Source organism: Eleutherodactylus coqui, chromosome 10 (assembly GCF_035609145.1).
Source record: "Eleutherodactylus coqui strain aEleCoq1 chromosome 10, aEleCoq1.hap1, whole genome shotgun sequence".
Taxonomy (NCBI): domain Eukaryota; kingdom Metazoa; phylum Chordata; class Amphibia; order Anura; family Eleutherodactylidae; genus Eleutherodactylus; species Eleutherodactylus coqui.
Genome location: NC_089846.1, coordinates 41,787,877 through 41,811,671, shown reverse-complemented (window position 1 = coordinate 41,811,671; position 23,795 = coordinate 41,787,877). Strand labels below are relative to the sequence as shown.

Below are 23,795 nucleotides of genomic sequence, written 5' to 3'. Positions count from 1 at the left end.
TTGCCCATCTCTGAACAAGACGCATGGGAGAGAAGAGTAGACTTGTTCACCAATCACATGCACTGTGGATTACCGGAGAAGGTGAGTCTAGCCTGACAAGCAGGAAAGGGAAGCTCTTAAAGGGGCACTAAACATAGACTAAAGGGTAGCGGGTTGTGAAGCATAGCTAAAGAGAGTAAGGCTGGGTTCTCACATACCGGATTCTCAGCGGAAGTCTCGCGATTTGGCTGCAGCGAAAAACCACGAGATTTCCGCCAGGAGAAGCGCTGCTTCAAAATCCGCGGCACTTAGCCGCGGATTTTGAAGCGGCCTGGCCGCTCGCTCTTCCGCTGTGGCCAGCGCTCCCATAGAGGAGAGCATGGCGGCAGTGGAAGAAGAAAAAAAAATTAAAATGCTGCCGCTTCTGCCGGATTTGCCGTGCCGCGTGGACGAGATTTCTGAGAAATCTCGTCCACATGGCTAGCTAATGCTGGGATTAGCGGCCGCAGGCGGATTTGCCGCGGCGAAATTCCAGACGGAATTTCAGAGGTAAATCCGCCCCGTGTGAACCCAGCCTAAGGGTGCTTTTACACGCAACGTTCTGTAGAGCACAGATACCCGACAGTATCGCTTAGTGAACGATGGCAGAGCGAGTCAGAGACTGTTCAAGCCCTCCTGCCTCCATTCACAGTAAGCAGGTGGTAGTTCATAAGTGAACACGGGTCGATATGTGGTGCACGCAGAAACTGAACGACGAACGAGAAGCACATGAATTCTCATTCCGCCAACACTCAACTGCAACGGGCTGTCATAGCAAACAAGGGCCTAATAAAGACTCGAAGGTGTGCTATCTTATACATCCTGCCAAGCCTTACCACAGCCAGGGCAGAAAGGGGGGTTGTCCAGGAGTAGAAAATCATAGCTACTAGAAGCAGTGCCAAACCAGAGCACAGGATGTGCGCGGTACTGCAGCTCAACTCTATTTCCCTTAAAAGGCCACTCTGGGGAGTTGTTTTTCCCCTTCGCTATGTAACTAGTCCCCATTTTATACAAGTCAGCTAGTATCTTGTGTAACTATTCCTTTCTGTCTGAAAATTCCTGATGTTCTCAGATAGGAGGCTGCGCTGCATGGAAGTGACTGCAATGTACATAGGAGACCTCCAGAGTGTTACAGGCAATCAGCTGAGGGGGACAGAGATGGAAAAATGTGTTTTTGGCAGTGTGGCCTTTTAATGAAGCTGAGCTGCGATACCAAACACAACCCATGGACAGGTGTGGTGCTGTTTCTGAAACGAATCAGCCATGCTTTCTTCATCTTGCTGATTTTTAGATGCCAGATAATAACTTTTGAAATTTTTCTATCTGGCATCTAAAAATCAGCGAGAACATTGTTAATATGGGTTCTAGAGCTTCGAGCAACAACAGTTTTCTTCAGAACTCTTGGGGTGCTACCCAGAACTCTTATAAAATCACGGAATTTCCAAAAAAATCTTTTACACATAATAACTTTTGACATTTTTCTATGTGTAAAAGATTTTTGGGGAAATCCTCTGATTTTATAAGAGTTCTGGGTAGCACCCCAAGAGTTCTGAAGAAAACTCTTGTTGCTCGAAGCTCTAGAACCCATATTTACAACGTTCTCGCTGAATTAGTGATATAATTTTTTGAAGTTAGCACCGCAGAGATACATTTGTTAATTTTTTTGCTTAATTCGCTAGAACCATTTTTAAAATTAGTAGGGAACTCTTTGGGGTGCATCCAGAACTTTTGAAAAAAAATTTACTTTTTTGAAAGATGGGGTGCTGCCTTCACAGAGGGAGGCGGGTGAGATATTCTTCATACCCGTTAGCTCCTGTCATCTAGTGGTGTCCCCTTATGTGGCACGAAAATCTGACTCTACAGAGTCCCGTGCGTGCTGTCTCCTATATAAGTCTATTGGAGAGTGGAATACGGGACTCTGAAGAGTCAGATCTTCATGTCGTGTGCCGCCTTCAAAGAGATCGCGCTGGATCACCCGGCTCCCTGACACGTTCTGTAAAAGCATTATAACTAATGTTATGTGCTGTGGGACGTGGCAAGTTCATTTTAAAGGGGTTTCTCATGACTTTTTTTTTTTTAATTAAACAGTTGATTTGCAGGGGTCTTCCACTTGGGATCCCCGCCAACAGCCCCATTTAGTAATGCAGGCACAGCTCCCAATTAATCCAGTACTATCTGCTATGTCTTCCATAAACTGTAGAGGGAGAAAACAGCTGATTCTGCGGTGATACCTCTCTCTGCAGGAAACCTTCAGAAGCAGCACTATGGAGGACATTATACAGCAGTACTGAGCAGTGGAGCTGTGAATCCAGCCCAGAGATAGAACATTAATTTCCACTGTTAGGGCTCATTCACACAAACGTATTTGAATTGCGTATCACACGCATTATGTGAGCACGAAGAATATGCAGTACATCGCAGCAATTCAAATACATTGATTTTCGCATGTCCACATGCGCATAAAAAAAAAATAAAAAAAAAATAAAAAAATCTAGTCCCGCTGCGCATGACAGTATGATCCGCAGCATTTTACGCATACAGCCGTGTGAATGAGCCCTTATCCTTTTTGAAGAAAATTTACTTACAAGACCATAAATAATAACTAACAACCCATCAATAATGTAAAAAAAAAAAAAGAAGACTAGAAAGACAAACTCTCCAAACTCCCTTTAACTTCAATTCCACTGCATTGAAGTGACCTTCCGGGTTCAGGTTCAGAGGTGGCAGGGAAGTAGATTACGAGCAGTAGATATTCTCTGCTGTCCCTCCAACCTGCGGGCCCCGTTATTGGCCAGCCAGGATGGGCGACTCAATTTTCCAACTAGCTAATGCACACTGCACTCCTATTGGATGGTGTTGATCACGTGAGCATGCTGGCCAATCAGAGTGCAGGTATTGTGCATTGCTAGTCTAACACTACCAGTTCACAGTGGGTTATTAGGTAGTCTGCAGATTGAAGGAGCGGATCAGAGGAACAGCAGAGAAGAACTGAAGGCGAGTATGCCTATTATCCCTATGGTCCCAGTAATAAATGTATCCCAAAAATCACATGGAGGTCACATGACTGCTGAAGCGAACAGTTCGGAACTCCTGACATCATTGCGCCCAGGATGTGAGCACCGATGCCAGGAGAATGGGCAGTGGCACTGCGGCCTCTGATTGGCTGTAGCAGGCTGGCATGGTCGCAGAACTCGTTGCAGCGTTTCCTGGGAATAAAAGACAGGCGACTATGGTTTATTCTGTTATTTTATAACATGGCCACTTGTTAAATAATACTTTTAGTTGGACACCCCTCTAAAGACACACCAAAACATTTCTTAGTAAACCTGTCAAAGTATCGTCCCGGTCTCTCACAACTTAGGACAGCACCCAAAAGACGAACCAGGTCACCTGTATCACTTTTATACTTAGCACATAAATGCGAGGTTCCGTAACCCATCTTATATCATTTTCAGGGGGTATGATACCATCTGTGCAAGTTGAGAAAAAAAATCATGTTGCCAAGTTTACCTCCGCACGGGGTGAACAGAAGTCCATCTCACATCAGATAATTCCCCAATACCCAGGCTCCATTTAGTTTGAAAACTTACAAACAAATTAAACTCTTTTGTAGAGGAAAGCTGAATTTGGACAAACGCCGACTGTCCTAACCATTTAAAGGGACATTCCTTTCCTTAATGATTTATAAAGTCCTACAATCTGCACATTCTAAATACACGACTCTTCTACTCCTACCAGTTTCTGTGTATGGCATGGACTAATGTAATAGGACTAAACAAGAGACCCACTAACATGGCAATGGCGATTGGGTTATAGGTCATAGAAGACCACCCCTGATAGACACCGGAGTCTTATCCCCTTCAGTGGTGGGTTTCTTACCATCCAGTCGTGTTCCAAGAGCCATAACCTTTTCATTTTTCCATTGACAGCCATATGAGGGCTTGTTTTTTGCGGGACAAGTTATATTTTTTGATGGCATCATTTTTGGAGATATATATATATATATATATATATATATATATATATACACACACACATACATACATACATACACACGCACGCGCAGTGGGAAAAAAAATTATTTAGTCAGATACCAACTGTACAAGTTCTCCCACTTAAAAAAATGAGAGGCCTGTAATTGACATCAGAGGTAGACCTCAACTATGAGAGGCAACATGAGAAAACACATCCAGAAAATCACATTGTCCGATTTTTAACAAATTTATTTGCAAATTATGGTGGAAAATAAGTATTTGGTCAATGACAAAAGTTCATCTCAATACTTTGTTATATGTCCTTTATTGGCAATGACAGAGGTCAAACATTTTCTGTAAGTCCTCACAAGGTTGGCACACACTGGTGCTGGTATGTTGGCCCATTTCTCCATGCAGATCTCCTCAAAAGCAGTGATGTTTTGGGGCTGTCGCTGGGCAACACGGACTTTCACCTCCCTCCAAAGGTTTTCTATAGGGTCGAGATCTGGAGACTGGCTAGGCCACTCCAGGACCTTGAAATGCTTCTTACGAAGCCACTCCTTCGTTGTCCTGGCGGTGTGCTTGGGATCATGGTCATGCTGAAAGACACAGCTACGTTTCATCTTCAGTGCCCTTGCTGATGGAAGGAGGTTTGCACTCACAATCTCACGATACATGGCCCCATTCATTCTTTCATGTATACGGATCAGTCGTCCTGGTCCCTCTGCAGAGAAACAGCCCCAAAGCATGATGTTGCCACCCCCATGCTTCGCAGTAGGTATGGTGTTCTTTGGATGCAACTCAGCATTCTCTCTGCCAAACAGTTCTACTTTGGTTTCATCTGATCATATGACATTCCCCTAATATTCTTCTGGATCATCCAAATGCTCTCTAGCAAACTTCAGTCAGCCCCGGCAATGTACTGCCTTAAGCAGGGGGACACGTCTGGCAATGCAGGATCTGAGTCCCCGGCGGCGTAGTGTGTTACCGATGGTAGCCTTTGTTACGTTGGTCCCAGCTCTCTGCAGGTCATTCACTAGGTTTCCCCGTGTGGTTCTGAGATTTTTGCTCACCGTTCTTGTGATCATTTTGACCCCACGGGGTGAGATCTTGCGTGGAGCCCCAGATCGAGGGAGATTATCAGTGATCTTGTATCTCTTCCTTTTTCTAATTATTGCTCCCACAGTTGGTTTCTTCACACCAAGCGGCTTGCCTATTGCAGATTCAGTCTCCCCAGTCTGGTGAGACTTGAGGTTGTGGACAGGTGTCTTTTATACCGAGTGGAGGACAGAGGAGCCTCTTAAAAGGAGAAGTGACGAGTCTGTGAGACCCAGAAATGTTGCTTGTTTGTAGGTGACCAAATACTTATTTTCCACCATTATTTGCAAATAAATTTGTTAAAAATCAATGTGATTTTCTGGATGTGTTTTCTCATGATGTCTCTCATAGTTGAGGTCTACCTCTGATGTCAATTATAGGCCTCTCTCATCTTTATAAGTGGGAGAACTTGTACAATTGGTATCTGACTAAATACTTTCTTACGTGTGTGTGTGTATATATATACATAAAAGTTTAAATCACCCTCCTTTTGCCGAATCTATAATAAAAAAAATCTAAATCATAAAAGAAAAAAGCATATTTGGTATCGCCGCATCCGTAAGTCCGATCTATCGAAGTAGTGCATTATTTACCCCGCACGGTGAATGTAGTCCGAAAAAAAATATAAACAACGCCAGAAATGCACTTTTTCAGTCACCCTGTCTCCCATAAAAAAATGCAATAAAAAGCGATCAAAAAGTCGTTTGTATTCCAAATTAGTACTAACAAACTACAGGACATCTCGCAAAAAATGAGCCCTCGCACAACTACATTGACGGAAAATTTAAAAAAGTTATTGCGCGCAGAAGATGCAGCAGAAAATAATTTTAAAAAATTAAAGGTCTTTGAAAAAAGATACAAGTACTACGGCAAAAAAAAAAAGTTTGGTATCGTAGTAATCATACTGACCCACAGAATAAAGTTATCAGGTCATTTTTGTTGCAGTTTGTGCGCCGTAGAAACAAAACGCACTGAAAGATGGCGGAATGTCATTTTTTTTCATTTTACTCCGAGGATTTTGTAAAAGTTTGTTAGTACATTATATGGTACTTTAAATAGCACCATTGAAAAATACAACTCGTCCCGCAAAAAAGAAGCCCTCATACAGCGACGGCGATGGATAAATAAAGGAGTTACGATTTTTTAAAAGGGGGAGGAAAAAACGAAAAGGGGGGAAAAAAAGGGTACGCATCATTAAGGGGTTAAATAATGTACTTTCTTCTCTGGGTCATTACGAATGCAGGGATACCACATGAGTAATTTAATTTTTTGATTTTTAATTTTTTACAAAGTAAAGCGAGAAAGGTGTTTTTAGTACGGTATATATTTTTTTACTCCATTCTCTGCTGTGTAAGAGCTGGTGCCCGGCTTTCCTCTGACAGAGGACGCCCCCTCCCTCTGTTAGCCCATTACGTGCTGCGGTCGCACAGACCGCGGCATGTAAAGGGTTAACACAGCAGAGATCGAAGGTTTTCTCCACTCCCTGCTGTGTAAGAGCTGGTGCCTGGCTATCCTCTGACAGCCGATCACCAGCTCTCCCTGCCACAGGGTCCATCGGTGGACTTCTGACAAGCCGATGGATTCTGTGGCAACCTGTAAACAAAGCAGTGCAAGAGTTTAAAAAAAGAAGCGGGAGGGAGGTTGCCGGCAGATCGGTAATATCTTCCCGCTTCTTTTTTTAAAGTCCTGCACTGCTCTGTGTAGGTCTGTGCAGGCAGAGCACAATGACACAGCTTATGGCATTGCGCTCTGCAGGTCCCATAGTGAAACACAGCCCGGAAATCTTTCGGGCTATATCCCTATGGGCAGTGAAGCTCGTTTCAGAAAATTTCCGGGCGTGCCACTGAAGTGGTTAATAGTCTTATATACTATGTCAGAGGGCCTCAACATTTTGCACCTTGTGAGCCACATTCAGTTTTAAGCGACCGCCGAGAGCCGCAATCCACGCAAAAGTAGAGGAAAGACACTTTTGAACTAGGGTTATGCGGTGACTTTGCAGACATATCCCAACCACCGATGCAATGCTCAATGTCAACTGCCAGTACATAAGGCCATTACTAAGGACTCCCATAAAAGCCACTGGGCAAGGGGTCCGCAGCCACATGTTGCCCCCGAGTACCTGGTTGGGAACCATGTACTATGTATAAGGAGCCCTATTCTTTGTAAAGGCTATTCCTCTTTAGTTGACTATTTCACTAAAATTTTGGGGTCCACTTAAAAAAATACCTGAGCACTGCTATCTCCATAGCAGAGAAGGAACATGAGGATCTTCACAATGACTGTATCGGAGAGATCACTACCATAGTGCACCATGTACACTACTAGTAACTAAAACATGGCATTGGGTATTCTTACCACTACTGCTGAGTCCGGCTCCGCTTCCTTCGCTTCTTGACCGTCACCTGAGAAGCAACACAAATATTAAGAATATATATTTAGTAATAAAACACAATTGCATAAGTGGAAAATATGAAAGGTGTGAAGGAGGTCAAGAGGGATGTCCTCTTCCCAATCATTTGTTCCCCCCTTTCTCTAAAACTTCATAAAAACTCAGAACTTGACTTGTAATAATGTTGCCAATAGGTGGTGCTGCATCTCCTTCTATGTGCACATCGTAAAACTGTCCTGAGCCCAGTGGACTGATTTAGGATTTATGTCTCAGCTCAGTTGTCCGTTTTATGTTTTGAGTGCAAAACAGTCTCAAATTTCTGAGTGTGAACATTTGTATTTCAACTAAGAGGGGTGTCCTCTCTGCATTTATATATTATATATGTGCCCCATCCAAACCAGTTCCATTCTAGCCAGATGAAGGATCGATAGAAGACCTGAAAGCTTGCTGTATCATCATGTACTTTTGTTAGCCATTAAAAGGTATCATCTCTACAAGATTCGAATGAAAGAAGAATGAAAATGAATTTGATCATTGATCGCTGTTGAGTTTCTGCAGGCGTAAAATTAAACCACGACAGCTATCCCTGCTGTTAACCCCCTACATGCCACAATCTATGTGTATTGCAGCATGCAAGGGTTCACAGAGGGAGCGCGCTGCCTCTCTGATGTCATCTGACCTCCGCAATGTAATGGCAACAGGACATCAGACACTGTTGCCCCGGCTTGGCATTACCTATGATCACTATTGTAAGCAATAGGGCATTGCAGTACAGAAGTACTGCAATACATGATCATAGCCGTTATGGTTCAAGTCCACTACAGTGACATAAAAAAAAATGAAAAAAAAAAAAACATGAAAAATAACAAAAACCCCGTTTACACATTTTTCCTCATTTGTTTAAAAAAAAAAAAAAAAAAAAAATCACACATACTTGGTAACATTGTATCTGTAATAATAACCCGCACAATAAATTGACCACTATTTTTCCTGCACGGCAAAAACTGTAAAAAAAAACAAAACAAAACACTGGAAAACGGAAGTGAAATGCTTATTTTGTTTGTTTTGCCTCCCAAAAAAGTGCAATAGAAGTGATCAAAAAAGCTGCATGTACCCCAAAATGGGACCAATTAAAGCTACAGCTTGTCACGCAAAAAAGAAGCCCTCAAAGAGCTCCGTCCGTGGAAAAATAAAAATTGTAATTTTGGTATTGTATTATGTTGTTTATGATACAGTTCGCCACGTTAAAAACAAGCCCTCATACGACCATGACGAGTAAAAAGAAAAAAAAAGTTATGGCTTCTGAAAAGAGGATATGACAACACCAAAAAAAAAATTGCTGCGCCATAGCGGTTAAAATGGGCAATGTTCATTTTAAGGAATGAAAGGGGTCTTTCAAAGTTTGACATTTATTCCCCCAAACCACCATATCTGCCACTATAAAACCAAAGTGAGGAGTGAATGGGGCAAAGACCGTGAGGCTGGGGAAGTAAGGAAGCCCCTCTAGTGACTGTGGGGGGGGGGGGGGGGGGGGGTGTCACAGTGACGTCACCTGTGGACAGGTGATAAATGAGGATTGTGAGGCTACATTCACACATACGGTCCTTATTGCACTGCTTAGCCAAATCCAGGAGTGCTGCGCAAGTACACAGACTTCTATTTTTGTGTATTGCAGCAGCTCCGGTTTTGCATTATTAGCTGTGCCATAGCATGCATGTGCTAGTCCAGCCCAACGTGCTGTGACCCTCCTATCGCTCCTCCTGGCAATTCAGCTGATTATAACCCATTGCTCAGAACAAGGATGGGCTGCCGTCAGGCTTCTTCAGAGAAGTCACCGCTATGTCCTACATTTGTCCGCTATATAGCCCCCCCCCCCCCCCCCTTGTCAACCAGGTAGCTGCTTCTTCTATAAACCTGTCACTGTGGGCTCTTCAAGGCGACATCCACCTGCCACTAGAATTCCAAAATATCTGCGCCAAAATAATCCACCCAAGTGGTCACGTTACCTGACTGCGAGGATAAGGAAAGACTTCCAGATTAGAGGGCAAATAAAGGGCCACTAAAAAGAAAAATCCTTTAATCCGGCATCCATGAGACCCGCTCTATGCCAGATCATCATAGACCATGATAAAAACCCTCAAAACTAAAATAAAGTATGTATCAGTTTGTATAGTCTCAGATTAGAGAGCGGATGTGGCGAGGCTTTAGATTGGCATGAGCGACGGGTCGTTTTGTTTTATTCTGTAATTTTTTTTTTCACTTTTATTTTTAACATCTAAGTCCCCCATGAGGTCATATGAAACCTCTGGGGGACGTATATGCTCCTTTTTTATTTTATAGGCCATGTAGGATTAATGTGTGATATGTAGAGAATACAGGCTCCTATGGATGCTCCGTTGCAGGGAAAATCATCCCCCCCCCCCTATGGTGACGTAGTCACTGCAAGAGCTGGTTTGGGTTCAGCTAAGAGCCTGCAGCTCCGACACACCGGGTCACAAGATCACTGGGTCCCATACTGAAAATGGCTGTGTTCTCTACATATCGCTCATTGGTCCTACATTGCTTGTAAAAAACCTCTTCCGTCTTCTCCTTCGGGGCCACAGCTGACAACCGAGCGCCCAACCCAGTCTGGCCAGACTGCAGAAACTCTGCATATTAACTATGGCATGGGGTTAAAGCCCAGAAGAAGGTACCATATATTTACAGCACTTGGTCTTTAACGGGTTAAATCAGAAGAATTTCCTAATTGGTTTGTCCTGATAATCAAAATTCCAGGATCGTTGCATTAAACTGGTTGTGGCACCAGGACATCCTGCTGATACGCCTCATTACATCATATGGTCATCACAGAGGATGGTCCCCGCACAGGGCTCGCTGCTCTACGAGCCAGAATGGTGGCTATCCAGGGCCTATAGCACAACGTCTATGCATGGATATCATGGCTTTTCTCCACCAGCCTGTATAGCGTGGCCCACGTCCACCACTGCTCACCAGTTGGATGGCTGGAGGTGCCACGCTACAGCTTTTGCATCAAGACTCAGGAGCGTCAAGCCAGATATCTCACCACCCCCATGGTCCATCACAATACTAAGTAGTATATATAATACTAGGGTTTGCCCCAATTCGACACACAGTTGTCAAAGTTGCCCCTAACCTGGTGCTTACTTTTGTTCGCATTGGGCAGCCATTAATAACCAGATTTCACCTAGTCCGTAATGATATAGCACTTCTTTATGGACCAGAGGAACATAAAATTTATCAAAAAAGGGTCTTTCTAGCAAAGATAATATTTGGTAAGGGATGTCTACAATATTAGTAACATTTCTAAGATCACATGTCCCCAAGTACAGCTAGCCTTCTCTGTAGGAACGTTGTTAAGGGGTTATCTAATTTTGTACAACTGATGGCCTGTCCTGATGGTAGGCCACCAACACCTGATCGCTGGGGTCCACGGATCGAGGTCCACCAGCTGACTGAAGAGGACGCAGCACTCGGATGAATGTCAAGGCCTCTTCAAGGTTTACATATGAGCACGATCGTGTTCACACAGCAGAACGCCCTATTATTGCTCGCGGCCGTTCCGAGTACTGCTGGCTGATCTCATTCACTTCTATAGGACATGTCTGTAGTACTCAGGACGGACGCTATCAATAATACAGCGTTCTGCAGAACGCACACGATCATGCTCAGATGTAACACTGAAGAGTGCTGCAGCTCCTTCAATCAGCTGATTGGTGGAGATCCCAAGTGGCGGACCCTTATCGATGACCTATCCTGAGGAAAGGATATCCATTTTACAAGGCTGAATAACCCCTTTAAAGGGAACTTGTCATCACCTTTGAGCTCCATAAACTATGTTATGGGGCTCAAGTTTGAGGGAGGGGGGTGTTTCATAATGACCGCGTGCCTGCGCCAAAGTAGGCGCACGCTCACAGAGTGCCTCTTTTCAGATGGCTCTGTACGAACGCTTTCCCAATAGCGCAGGAAGAGGAACCCAATGCGTATAAAACACCTCTCCTGGGACTCCCCATTCCCTCAACTTTAAGCCACATAACTTAAGTCTGAGGGGGTGAAAGGTGATGACAGGTTCCCTTTAAAAGGTATTGTGCCAAGTTTAAGACTTATCCCCATCAACAGGCTAGGGAATAAGTGTCTGATCGGTGGAGGTGACCCCATCAATGACAAAAATGGGGGGTCCCATGTATCCCTGTATGAATAGAGCAATGGTCGAGCATGCACGCTGCAGCTTCATTCACTTCAATGGGACATCTGGAGATTGCAGAGTTCATTTTCAGAAGTCCCATTAAAGAAAAGAGCAGCGGTGACGCACATCCTCAGCCGTCACACTTGGAGCATATAGGACCCCCTTTAAGTATTATACTTGGCGCAATTCCATCATCCATAGTCATGGACAGGAAGTCAAACCTATGGCTGGCACATGGTATACACACCAGAAGAGGGTCTGGAGTTGGCTTCCACATCAGCGCTCTTCTCCGATGGCTCGTCAGGTTGAGTTGCCTCCTTCTCCAGTGGACTAGTTTCTTTCTCAGTGCTTACATTGTGGTCTACATTAATGGGCACAGAGGAGCGAGGCTTTAATGTGGGTCGTAGCCTCATCCTCCGTGGAAGCGTCTGGCTGGGTTGTGGCGAGTCGGCTTGGGTTTCTGGAGCTTCTCCTGCGGCTTTCTCTTCCGGCGCAGCTTTTTCAGTGATGGTCTGGCCCGGATCTCCGTTTTCTTCGATACGCTTTGTCCTGTGCGCTTTTGACCGTTCCGTTTCAGTTTTTTTGGTCATCCTTGCTGCAACAAAGACAACATCATCCTTACTGTCGTTGTTGGCTGCGTCTGAAGGAGGCTTTTTAGTTTGAGGGTCTCCATCGGAGTTTTCTTCTGTTACAATCCCCTTAGAGTCTGCTTTGGGCTTTTTGTTTGCCTTACTACCCTGTTCCTCGGTCACGGTTTCTGCAGCATCTTCCTCCTTTTTGCTGTCGGGCTCCTTATTGTCATCACTCTCCATGTTTGTGGCCTAAGGATTGCTGGCAACAAGTTCCAATATCAGATAGTCCAAGTGTGGCTTCAGTGTGAAGGTCTCCCCTTACAGGCTTGTTCGGGTCAGGGAACCTGCTAGAGGCCCCAGCCTGGAAAGAGAAAGCATGGAGATAGTCAAAAACATATACCCAACCACCGGGGGGCAGTAAACCATACAGAGCAGTTCCATAAGTGCAACGTCCTACGATGAACTAACCCGTTGTCTTGTAAGGCTAGTAACACTCACTTTTCCAAGTTTTAGTCTGGAGTTACTTTATTAGGTAATTGCAATCTAAGCGATTTCCTTATACAATATTACCAACATATAAGTCCTAAGTAATAACTTATTACAAGTCTAAGTACCAATATAACCTATAGGGGCTACAAAGCGGTGATTCGCGTTTAGGTGCTTTCCACAGATTGAGGTCCCATCCTATGAGATTGGCGAGGGTCTGCCGCTCATAACCACCGCCGCTGATCAGACGAAGAGGCCATGGTGCTCACGTGAGTGCTGCGCCTCCTCTATGGCATGTGATGTTCACTGGTCACATGACCTGACAGCAGCTTAGTCCCATTGAAGTGAATGGGTCTGGGCTGCTATACCAAGCAGAGCCACTATACAATGTACATTGCTGTGCCTGGTATCTCAATGTCCTCTTCAAACAGCTCATCGGCAGGCATCACGAGCGCCCACTGATGGGTAGGTTGTCAATAACTTGTCAGAAAACCCCCTTTAAAACATGGCTTCTCAATCCTTTGCTACTAGAGCCTTGTCAGTAGAGGCCCTCTTATCGTTAAGGTTTTAGAGTTAACTTCATCCTAAAATTTGTCTCCCAACCTGTACTTTAGGGTTTTTGTCTATTTTCCATAAAAATACTATTGATAACCTATTGTCAGGATAGATCATCAATAGTTGATCAGCAGGGGTCCGCCGCTTAGGACCCCGGCAAGTCAGCTGATCAGGCACCTGCTATCAGCACCGTAATACACAGAGAGGATGTTGCTGACCCTTGTGTAGTGGTCGGCACTTTTAACTGTAAATGCAGATCCCACCGATTTCAATGAGATTCCGGCCTGCAGTTACAAGCGCTGGCCACTAAACAAGGATCGGAGCAACAGCTCCCGCTCTGTACCCATGTATTGCAGTGCTGACAGTTCGTGCCCGATCGGCTTGGGTCCTGAGCGGTGGACCTTAGGCAAGGAACTATTGCTGATCTACCCTGTTAGCCGTCTAAAGGCCCCTATACAGACTACGCTCTCATGTGTATGAGGGTTGCTGAACTTTCCCCTAACAGATGATGTTTGGGTGGGGGGGGTGAGACAGGGCACGTCGAGTCTCAACGGGTGCTCCTTTAGCTCCCCTGCAGGTAGGTCTCCACCAGAGCTGTGGCTTTATCTACTGCCCTAGTATAATTTTTACCGGGCTCCTCGCTCCTGCGTTGTCGATCAGAGTGACTATTTTCACTTAGTCCGTGCCAACACACTCCCACAGAGGCCAGTGGGGGGCGCACATGGACTGAATGAAGAGAGTTACACTAACAGAGCACTGACAGCACCCAGAACAGGGAGCCCGGGAGGTATAAAAGTGACGCCACCAGACTCCGTGGGACCTGTGCCCTAACTACCATAACTTAGTTTACGGGGCTTTCAGGCGTCAGGTTCCTTTTAACCCCTTAACACTCCACGATACAGTTACGTCATGGAGGTTTGTATGGATTGGGATCAGGCGTCGATCCCGCTCCCTACAATATGGGCGTCTGCTGTCTTTGACAGAGGACCCCTACCCCTAACAGCAGCGATCAGCGCTCACGCTGGTCATGGATGTTAACCCTTTAAATGCAGTTGTCAATTCTGACAATCCCAATCATAGTTTGTAGGTACCATTCAGTTGCCATGGCAACCGAGGGCCTTCTCTGCAGATTGCCTATGAAGGCACGCCCGTGGCATGGCTCGATAGACTGCCTGAGGCCATTCTCACACATGCGTTCACAAAATGCCGCGTTGCGAGGCCCCTATTAGAATCAATGTGAGTGTTATACCGCGATCAGTGCGGCGTCAGAGCAGCCTTAGAGATCGCGATATAATGTAATACTATGGTATTATACCTTATACTGCAGGGGTATCACAAGTTCAAGTCTCCACTGGGGACTAAAAAAAAAATAAATAATAATATTACAAAAAAAAGAATAAAAATTAAAAAAACAAACACCTGTTTCCACATTTATTATAAAAAAAAAAAAAAAATCAAAAACAAAAAGCATATTAAGCATCAATGCTTCCATAAAAGTCCGATCTATCAAAGTAACATTATTTATCCAGCACGGCGAGAGCGTTGTCAGAAAAAAAAAAAAAAACAGTTCAGAACTGCGCTTTCTTTGGTCTTCCCGTCTCCAAGAAGAGATTAAATAAAAAGTGATCAAAAAGTCGTATCTACTCCAAGATGGCACCAATACAAACTACAAGACGTCCCGCAAAAAAGAAGCCCCGGGCTCAATCTACATTGCCAGATAAATAAATTTTAAAAAAGCCATGATTTTTGAAAGTGGGAAAGAAAAAATGAAAATGCAAAAATATTTTTTAAAAAGGCCCCACCCTTAAAGGGGTTGTCCCGCGCCGAAACAGGTTTTTTTTTTTTCAACCACCCCCCCCCCCCCCCCCCCGTTCGGCGCGAGACAACCCCGATGCAGGGACTGAAAAAAAGAACAGCACAGCGCTTGCCTGAATCCCCGCGCTCCGGTGACTTCTATACTTACCGGTTGAAGATGGCCCCCGGGATCTTCTTCCTCCGTGGACCGCAGCTCTTCTGTGCAGTCCATTGCCGATTCCAGCCTCCTGATTGGCTGGAATCGGCACGTGACGGGGCGGAGCTACACGGAGCCCCATTGAGAAGATAAGAAGACCCGGACTGCGCAAGCGCGTCTAATTTGGCCATTAGACGGCGAAAATTAGACGGCAACCATGGAGACGAGGACGCCAGCAGCGGAGCAGGTAAGTGAAAAACTTTTTATAACTTCTGTATGGCTCATAATTAATGCACAATGTATATTACAAAGTGCATTAATATGGCCGTACAGAAGTGTATAGACCCACTTGCTGCCGCGGGACAACCCCTTTAAGGCTGTACAGCTCTGATGTTGAAAGACGTCCGTCGGGTTAACCAGACAAGTTATTTGTTGCAGCGTCTTTACCGCAAACCAGCCAAGTATCGTCTGATATAGCAGCTCAATCTTAGGCTGGCTTCACACAGAGGTATGTGCAACTGCACACGCCTTAGCGCAATTTTTGCACCGTATGTCGGCATGTTTTACTGTACTTTTTCTGGCCACAAAGCATGTTTATTTGCGCACGGGACACACATGCAGTGATTGGACTGGCTAATTAGTCCAATTAGTTGCAGATGTGTTTTTTTTCCCTGCACAATTACGTAGATTTTCATGCGTATTTGTGCCCCCCCCCCTATGAATTTCTTTGGGACCTTTGGTGCGCAAATACGCAGAAAGATAGAGTGTGTTCTGTCATTTTCTTCGTGCATCCGAAACGCATACGCCAAAATACGCACATGCGAATGAACCCATTGAAACCATTCTCTGCGTATTGGGATCGTTTTCACATGTGTGAAAAACACATAGGCTGGGGTCACACGGGGCTGATTCCCGACGGAAATCCCGCGGTTTGGCCGCAGCGAAAAACCGCGAGATTTCCGCCGGGAGAATCGCTGCGGAAAAACCCGTGGCGGCTTTGAAGCGGCCCGGCCGCTCGCTCTTCCGCTGCGGCCGGCGCTCCCATAGAGGAGAGCGCGGCCACAGCGGAAAGAAAAAAAGAATGGACATGCTGTGCTCCGCAAAGCTGCGCCACAGCTGCGGTTTCTGCCGGATTAACCGCTTGGCCGTCCCGTGTGGACGAGATTTCTGAGAAATCTCGTCCACATTGCTGGCTAAACCCGAGATTAGCGGCTGCAAGCGGATTTGCCTCGGCGAAATTCTGCGCGGAATTTCCGCGGCAAATCCGCCCTGTGTGAACCCAGCCTTACTGTGCAGCGATGCAACTGATCCACAGCCAATACCGTTCACAGCGTGCAATGGAAAAGCGCTTCTTCCTGCACGCGAGCGGAAACCAATTTGATTTCCGTGAGCAGAGAAAAAATTGCAGCATGCTCCACTTGTGCGCGGCGTCAGGTACCCGTATCACCACCTAGCGACGCTGCGGGAAAGAATACTTTTAGGAAAAAAATCTGCACTGCGCACATCCGACGGCGGCTCGCCGCGACCATTCACAGTACAGAAGAAGAAGATAAAGGACAGGTATGCAGAGCTGCCAGCCGGGCACAGGGTCAGATTCTGCAGTGAATTCGGGCACAGGAGGCCTTATTCACTTGAGTAGAAGGGGGCTGCTAAACCGCCACATGACAAATGACAGACCGTCACCAGGCCTGAAAAAGCGCTAATGTGAGAGACGGAAGGTCTAAAACAACGGATTGGGAACGCGTACCGCCACCGATCAGATACTGATGACTCCGTTTTTTTTCACACGGGCAAGTGCCACATGGTCCAGATATCACGCTTGTCGATGTCTTTTACCTGCGGATGTGAGGCCTTCATGCAAAACCGTCTCGCATCACTTCCGATTCCGATCCTCCGGCGCTTGCTTCACGCACGTTGAAGGATCGGCAAGTGTTTCCCACTTGATTTCAACGGGAAACATCACATCGTGCGGCACGTGAAAACAATGAGTTCCGAGGGCCGCGAAACAATAGGAACACCTCACAGCATCGCTCATGTGTGGGGGCCTTGGAAAAGAATGGCGTTCATACTCGCGTGAATTTTATGCGTCTCGCAACACACAGAACTCATAGGAGATTCTCGCTTGTATAAACGTAGCCTCACTCTGCGGATGGTCCTGAAAACCCCACTAATTGTGGCGGACCCGATGTGGGGGTGGTGGCGGCTTACTGTGTGGCAGACCCGATGTGGGGGGGGTGGCGGCGGCGGCTTACTGTGTGGCAGACCCGATGTGGGGGTGGTGGCGGCGGCTTACTGTGTGGCAGACCCGATGTGGGGGTGGTGGCGGCGGCTTACAGTGTGGCAGACCCGATGTGGGGGTGGTGGCGGCGGCTTACAGTGTGGCAGACCCGATGTGGGGGTGGGGGCGGCGGCTTACAGTGTGGCAGACCCGATGTGGGGGTGGGGGCGTCGGCGGCTTACTGCGTGGCAGACCCGATGTGGGGGTGGGGGTGGCGGCTTACTGTGTGGCAGACCTGATGTGGGGGTGGGGGTGTCGGCGGCGGCTTACTGTGTGGCAGACCCGATGTGGGGGTGGTGGTGGCAGCGGCTTACTGTGTGGCAGACCCGATGTGGGGGTGGTGGCGGCGGCTTACTGTGTGGCAGACCCGATGTGGGGGTGGAGGTGGCGGTTTACTGTGTGGCAGACCCGATGTGGGGGTGGGGGCTTACTGTGTGGCAGACCCGATGTGGGGGTGGTGGTGGCGGCGGCAGCTTACTGTGTGGCAGACCCGATGTGGGGGTGGTGGCGGCTTACTGTGTGGCAGACCCGATGTGGGGGTGGTGGCGGCGGCTTACTGTGTGGCAGACCCGATGTGGGGGTGGTGGCGGCGGCTTACTGTGTGGGCAGACCCGATGTGGGGGTGGTGGCGGCGGCTTACTGTGTGGCAGACCCGATGTGGGGGTGGTGGCGGCGGCTTACTGTGTGGCAGACCCGATGCGGGGGTGGTGGCGGCGGCTTACTGTGTGGCAGACCCGATGCGGGGGTGGTGGCGGCGGCTTACCGTGTGGCAAAGCCGATATAGGGGTGGTGGCGGCTGCTTACTGTGTGGCAGACCCGATGTGGGGGTGGTGGCGGCGGCTGCTTACTGTGTGGCAGACCCAATGTGGGGGTGGTGGCGGCGGCTGCTTACTGTGTGGCAGACCCAATGTGGGGGTGGTGGCGGCGGCTGCTTACTGTGTGGCAGACCCGATGTGGGGGTGGTGGCGGCGGCGGCTGCTTACTGTGTGGCAGACCCGATGGGGGGGGGGGGGGGTGGCGGCGGCTTACTGTGTGGCAGACCCGATGTGGGGGTGGTGGCGGCGGCTTAATGTGTGGCAGACCCGATGTGGGGGTGGTGGCGGCGGCTTAATGTGTGGCAGACCCGATGTGGGGGTGGTGGCGGCGGCTTAATGTGTGGCAGACCCGATGTGGGGGTGGTGGCGGCGGCTTAATGTGTGGCAGACCCGATGTGGGGGTGGTGGCGGCGGCTTAATGTGTGGCAGACCCGATGTGGGGGTGGTGGCGGCGGCTTAATGTGCAGCAGACCCGATGTGGGGGTGGTGGCGGCGGCTTACTATGTGGCAGACCCGATGTGGGGGTAGTGGCGGCGGCTTACTATGTGGCAGACTCGATGTGGGGGTGGTGGCGGCGGCTTACTGTGTGGCAGACCCGATGTGGGGGTGGTGGCGGCGGCTTACTGTGTGGCAGACCTGATGTGGGGGTGGTGGCGGCGGCTTAATGTGCGGCAGACCCGATGTGGGGGTGGTGGCGGATTACTGTGTGGCGGACCCGATGTGGGGGGCGGTGGCAGATTACTGTGTGACCGTCATGATGTGGGAGCAGTGGAGGTTTACTGTGTAGCGGACACGATGCGGGAGTGGTGGCGGTCACGATGTGGGGGCGGTTTACTATATGGCAGACACGATGTGGGAATGGTGGCGGTTTAATGTGTGCCGGACACGTTATGGGGGTGCTGGCGGTTTAATGTGTGCCGGACACGTTATGGGGGTGCTGGCGGTTTAATGTGTGCCGGACACGTTATGGGGGTGCTGGCGGTTTAATGTGTGCCGGACACGTTATGGGGGTGCTGGCGGTTTAATGTGTGCCGGACACGTTATGGGGGTGCTGGCGGTTTAATGTGTGCCGGACACGTTATGGGGGTGCTGGCGGTTTAATGTGTGCCGGACACGTTATGGGGGTGCTGGCGGTTTAATGTGTGCCGGACACGTTATGGGGGTGCTGGCGGTTTAATGTGTGCCGGACACGTTATGGGGGTGCTGGTGGTTTAATGTGTGCCGGACACGTTATGGGGGTGCTGGTGGTTTTATATGTAGTGGAGATGATGTGGGGGTATTGGCGGTTTAATGTGTGCTAGATACAATATGGGGGTGTTGGTTAATTGTGTGGTGGACACGATATGGGGGTGCTGGCAATTAATTGTGTGGCGGACACGATGAGGGGGTGCTGGCAGCTTAACCCACAGCTGGTGTATACTTATCTTAATAAAGAGGCCATCTGACTGGATGCCAAGCAGAAGCAAACATTCTTTGCCCGCGGTATACACGGACAGTATTTATTACACTGCACCAGTAATTTGCATTTAATCACAAACAAGTGACATAAAACAACATCGCTAGAAATAAAGCCCCATTCAGACACACAGATCGCTCGAAATTCGCTATAACGATAAAAGTGAACGATGACCGCCGTGTCTAAAAGGGCCTTAAGTGACCACTAATAAATAGTCTATGAAACCGGGTAGGCGCCAATGTTTTCAGATGCCCAAGCAGGAAACCTAGCCAGCGGCCATATTGGTCGTCACCCAATTTTCCGCAGGAGGTAAATTTTTTTTTCCCCTCACTTTTAAAGTGACCCTCCAGTTCAAGGGACATTAACCTCCGGAGCGCGGCCATATTGCCAGCCGTTCTCCCTCTGTAGCATACCGCGGGATCTCCGAACCTCCGGATGCAATATAGCGGCACGTGGCCCCTCTCGCTGCTCGCAGACTCAGATACTCCCCGCTGCTTTCAGACCGGCGATTGCCGACCAATGAGAAAGCAGCATGCAGCGTCCTGGGGTCCTGTTACGCAGGACGATCATCAGGCACTTCGTGTCCAAGCGATAATGGCTCTTGTGCTTTTACGATGGAGCGTTGATCGCATGTCAATGGAGACGAGCGGGTGGGGGGGGGGGGTCGCCGGTCGCCTCCTTTCACGGTAAACAGGCCGTCGTTCATAGATGACACCTGTCATATTTTTACGCCCAGACGATAAGCGAACAAATTATGATACGTCGCTGGCCTGAGTCCTGCGATAATCGTTTCATGCCAAAGGGCCCTAACAATCCCCAGTGTGCACCGGGTAGTGAGTAGTAATGCCGCCATCTTGGACCAAATCTGCGCCGGATAATATGACTCCTCCCTCTGATCCTGGAGGGTCATTCTAGTAATTTCTTACATAAAGTATTAATTCTGCATTATTACACCCCGCAATGTCTAATATTGCAGAATATAGCAGACTGCAGCCAACATCTATGCCCCCCACATCTGGGCCACCCAAAACAAGGACACATCACGTACCCCCGCAGGTCTGGCACACTGCATCCCATATCTGTGCCCCCCAACACAAGGAGGTCACATCACGTACCCCCGCAGGTCCGGCAGACTGCACCCCACATCTATGCTCCGCAAAACAAGGACACATCACGTACCCCCGCAGGTCTGGCACACTGCATCCCATATCTGTGCCCCCCAACACAGGGTGGTCACATCACGTAGCACCACAGTTGAAGCACGGTTCACCCCACATCTATTCCCCCCAAAACAAGGAGGACACATCACATACCCCCAAAGGTCTGGCAGACTGTACCCCACATTTGTGCCCCCCCAACACAAGGTGGTCATATCACATAGCACCGCAAGTCCGGCAGACTGCATCCTGCATCTGTTCCCCCCAGGACAAGGTGGACACATCACGTACCCCCAAAAGCCCAGCAGACTGCACCCCACATCTATGTCCCCCAATACAAGGTAGTCACATCACACACCCCCAGGAGACTGTACCCCACATCTGTGCCCCCGAAAACAAGGTGGTCACATCACGTACCCCCGCAGGTCTGGCAGACTGTACCCCACATCTGTGCCCCCCAACACAAGGTGGTCACATCACGTACCCCCACAGGTCCGGCAGACTGTGCCCCCCAACACAACGTGTTCACATCACGTAGCACCGCAGGTCCGGAAGACTGCACCCCACATCTGTTTCCCTAACACAAGGAAGTCACATCATGTACCACTGCAGGTCTGGTAGACTGCACCCCCAAACACAAAGTCACATTACGTACCCCTGCAAGCCCGGCATACTGCACACCCCGATTTGTGGCCCCCCAAGACAAGGAGGTCACATCACGTACCCCCACAGACTGTACCCCACATCTGTGCCCCCCCAACACAAGGAGGTCCCACCACGTACCCTCGCAGGTCCGATAGACTGCACCCTACATCTGTGTCCCCCCCCAAGACAAGGAGGTCACATCACATACCCCCACAGACTGTACCTCACATCTATGCCCCCCAGCACATGGAGATCACATCACGTATCACAAAAGACTGCACCCCATATCTGTGCCCCCCAATACAAGGTAGTCATATCACAGACGCCCGCAGGCCTAGCAGACTGCACCCCAGATCTCCCCCCCCCCAAGACAAGGTGGTCACATCACGTACCCCCTGCAAACTGCACCCCACATCTGTGCCCCCCAACACAAGGAGGTCCCATCACGTACCCCCACAGACTCCACCTCACATCTGTGCCCTCCAACACAAGGAGGTCCCATCACGTACCCCCGCAGACTCCACCTCACATGTATGCCCCCCAACACTAGGAGGTCCCATCATGTACCCCGGCAGACTGCACCCTACATGTATGCCCCCCAACACTAGGAGGTCCCATCATGTACCTCGGCAGACTGCACCCCACATCTGTGCCCCCCCCCCCAACACAAGTAGGTCACATCACGTACCCACAGCAGGTCCGGCAGACTGCAGCCTACATCTGTGCCCCCCAACACAAGGTCGCATCACGTACCCCTGCAGGTTCGGCAGACTTTACCCCACATTTGTGCTCCCAAATACAAGTAGGACACATGGACCCCGGCAGACTCCACCCGACATTTGTGCCAACACAAGAAGTTCACATCACGTACCCCCGCTGGCCTGACAGACTGCACCCCAAATCTGTGCCTCCCCGAAGACAAGGTCACATCATATACCCCCGCAGACTGCACCCCACAACTTTGCCCCCCAGCACAAGGAGGTCACATCACATACCACCGCAGACTGCACCCCATATCTGTACCCCCCAACACAAAGAGGTCACATTACGTACCACCGCAGGCCCGGCAGATTGCACCCCACATCTGTGCACCCCCAAGACAAGGAGGTCACATCACTTACACCCACAGACTGTACCCCACATATGTGCCCCCAAAACAAGGTGGTGACATTAAGTGCCCTCGCATGAGCGACAGACTTTACCCCACATTTGTGCCCCCAAATACAAGTAGGACATATGGACCCCGGCAGACTCCACCCCACATTTGTGCCCCCCAACACAAGAAGGTCACATCACGTACCCTGCAGGCCTGGCCTACAGCACCCCACATCTGTGCCCCCTAACACAAGAAGGTCACATCACGTACCCCCACAGCACTGGCAGACTGCACCCCACATCTGTTCCCCCCGCCCCCCAAGACAAGGAGGTCACATCAAGTACCCCCGCAGACTGTACCCCACATATGTGCCCCCAAAACAAGGTGGTGACATCACACATCACGTGCACTCGCAGGACCGGCAGACTGCACCCCACATCTATGCCCCTCAACACATGGAGATCACATGTACCACTGCAAACCCAGCAGATTGCACCCCAGATCTGTGCCCCCTCAAGACAAGGTGGTCATCGAATATCCCCGCAGACTGCACCCCACATCTGTGCCCCCCCCAAGACAAGGAGGTCACCTCACATACCCCCGGCAGACTGCACACCACATCTATGCCCCCTAACAGAAGGGGGTCACATCATGTACCCCTTGAGGACTGGCAGACTGCACCCCATCTGTGCCCCCCTCCCAGAAGACAAGGAGGTCACATCACGTACCACCCACAGACTGTACCCCATATCTGTTTTCCCCCCCCCCCAACACAAGGTCGTCAAACCACATACCACCGCAAGTCCGGTAGACTGCCCCCTACATCTATGCCCCCCAGCACATGGAGATCACATCACGTACCACCGCAGACTGTAACCCACATCTGTGCCCCCCAACACAAGGTCACACGACGTACCACCGCAGGTCCGGTAGACCACACCCCACATCTGTGCCCCCCAACACAAGGTCACACCACGTACCACCGCAGGTCCGGTAGACCGCACCCCACATCTGTGCCCCCCAACACAAGGTCACATCACTTACCCCCGCAGGTCTGGTAGACTGCACCCCACATCGGTGCCCCCCCAACACAAGGAGGTC

At 49.1% G+C, this 23,795-nt stretch overlaps 1 protein-coding gene across 5 annotated transcripts in view; it reads right to left on the bottom strand.

Moving 5' to 3' along the window:
• ZMYM3 (zinc finger MYM-type containing 3) overlaps positions 1–23,795 on the bottom strand; it is a 68,502-nt gene that overhangs the window by 41,847 nt on the left and 2,860 nt on the right. For 3 of the 5 annotated variants that reach the window (XM_066580865.1, XM_066580863.1, XM_066580868.1), the window contains exons 2-3: positions 11,931–12,616; positions 7,446–7,492 (exon numbers count right to left, since the gene is read on the bottom strand). In XM_066580865.1, coding sequence (XP_066436962.1) covers positions 7,446–7,492; positions 11,931–12,495 — 612 coding nt within the window. In that variant the 5' untranslated portion in view covers positions 12,496–12,616. Of the gene's footprint in view, positions 1–7,445; positions 7,493–11,930; positions 12,617–14,611; positions 14,655–17,083; positions 17,112–23,795 lie in introns of those variants that run through there. The other 2 variants (XM_066580867.1, XM_066580864.1) reach the window with 2 other exon arrangements.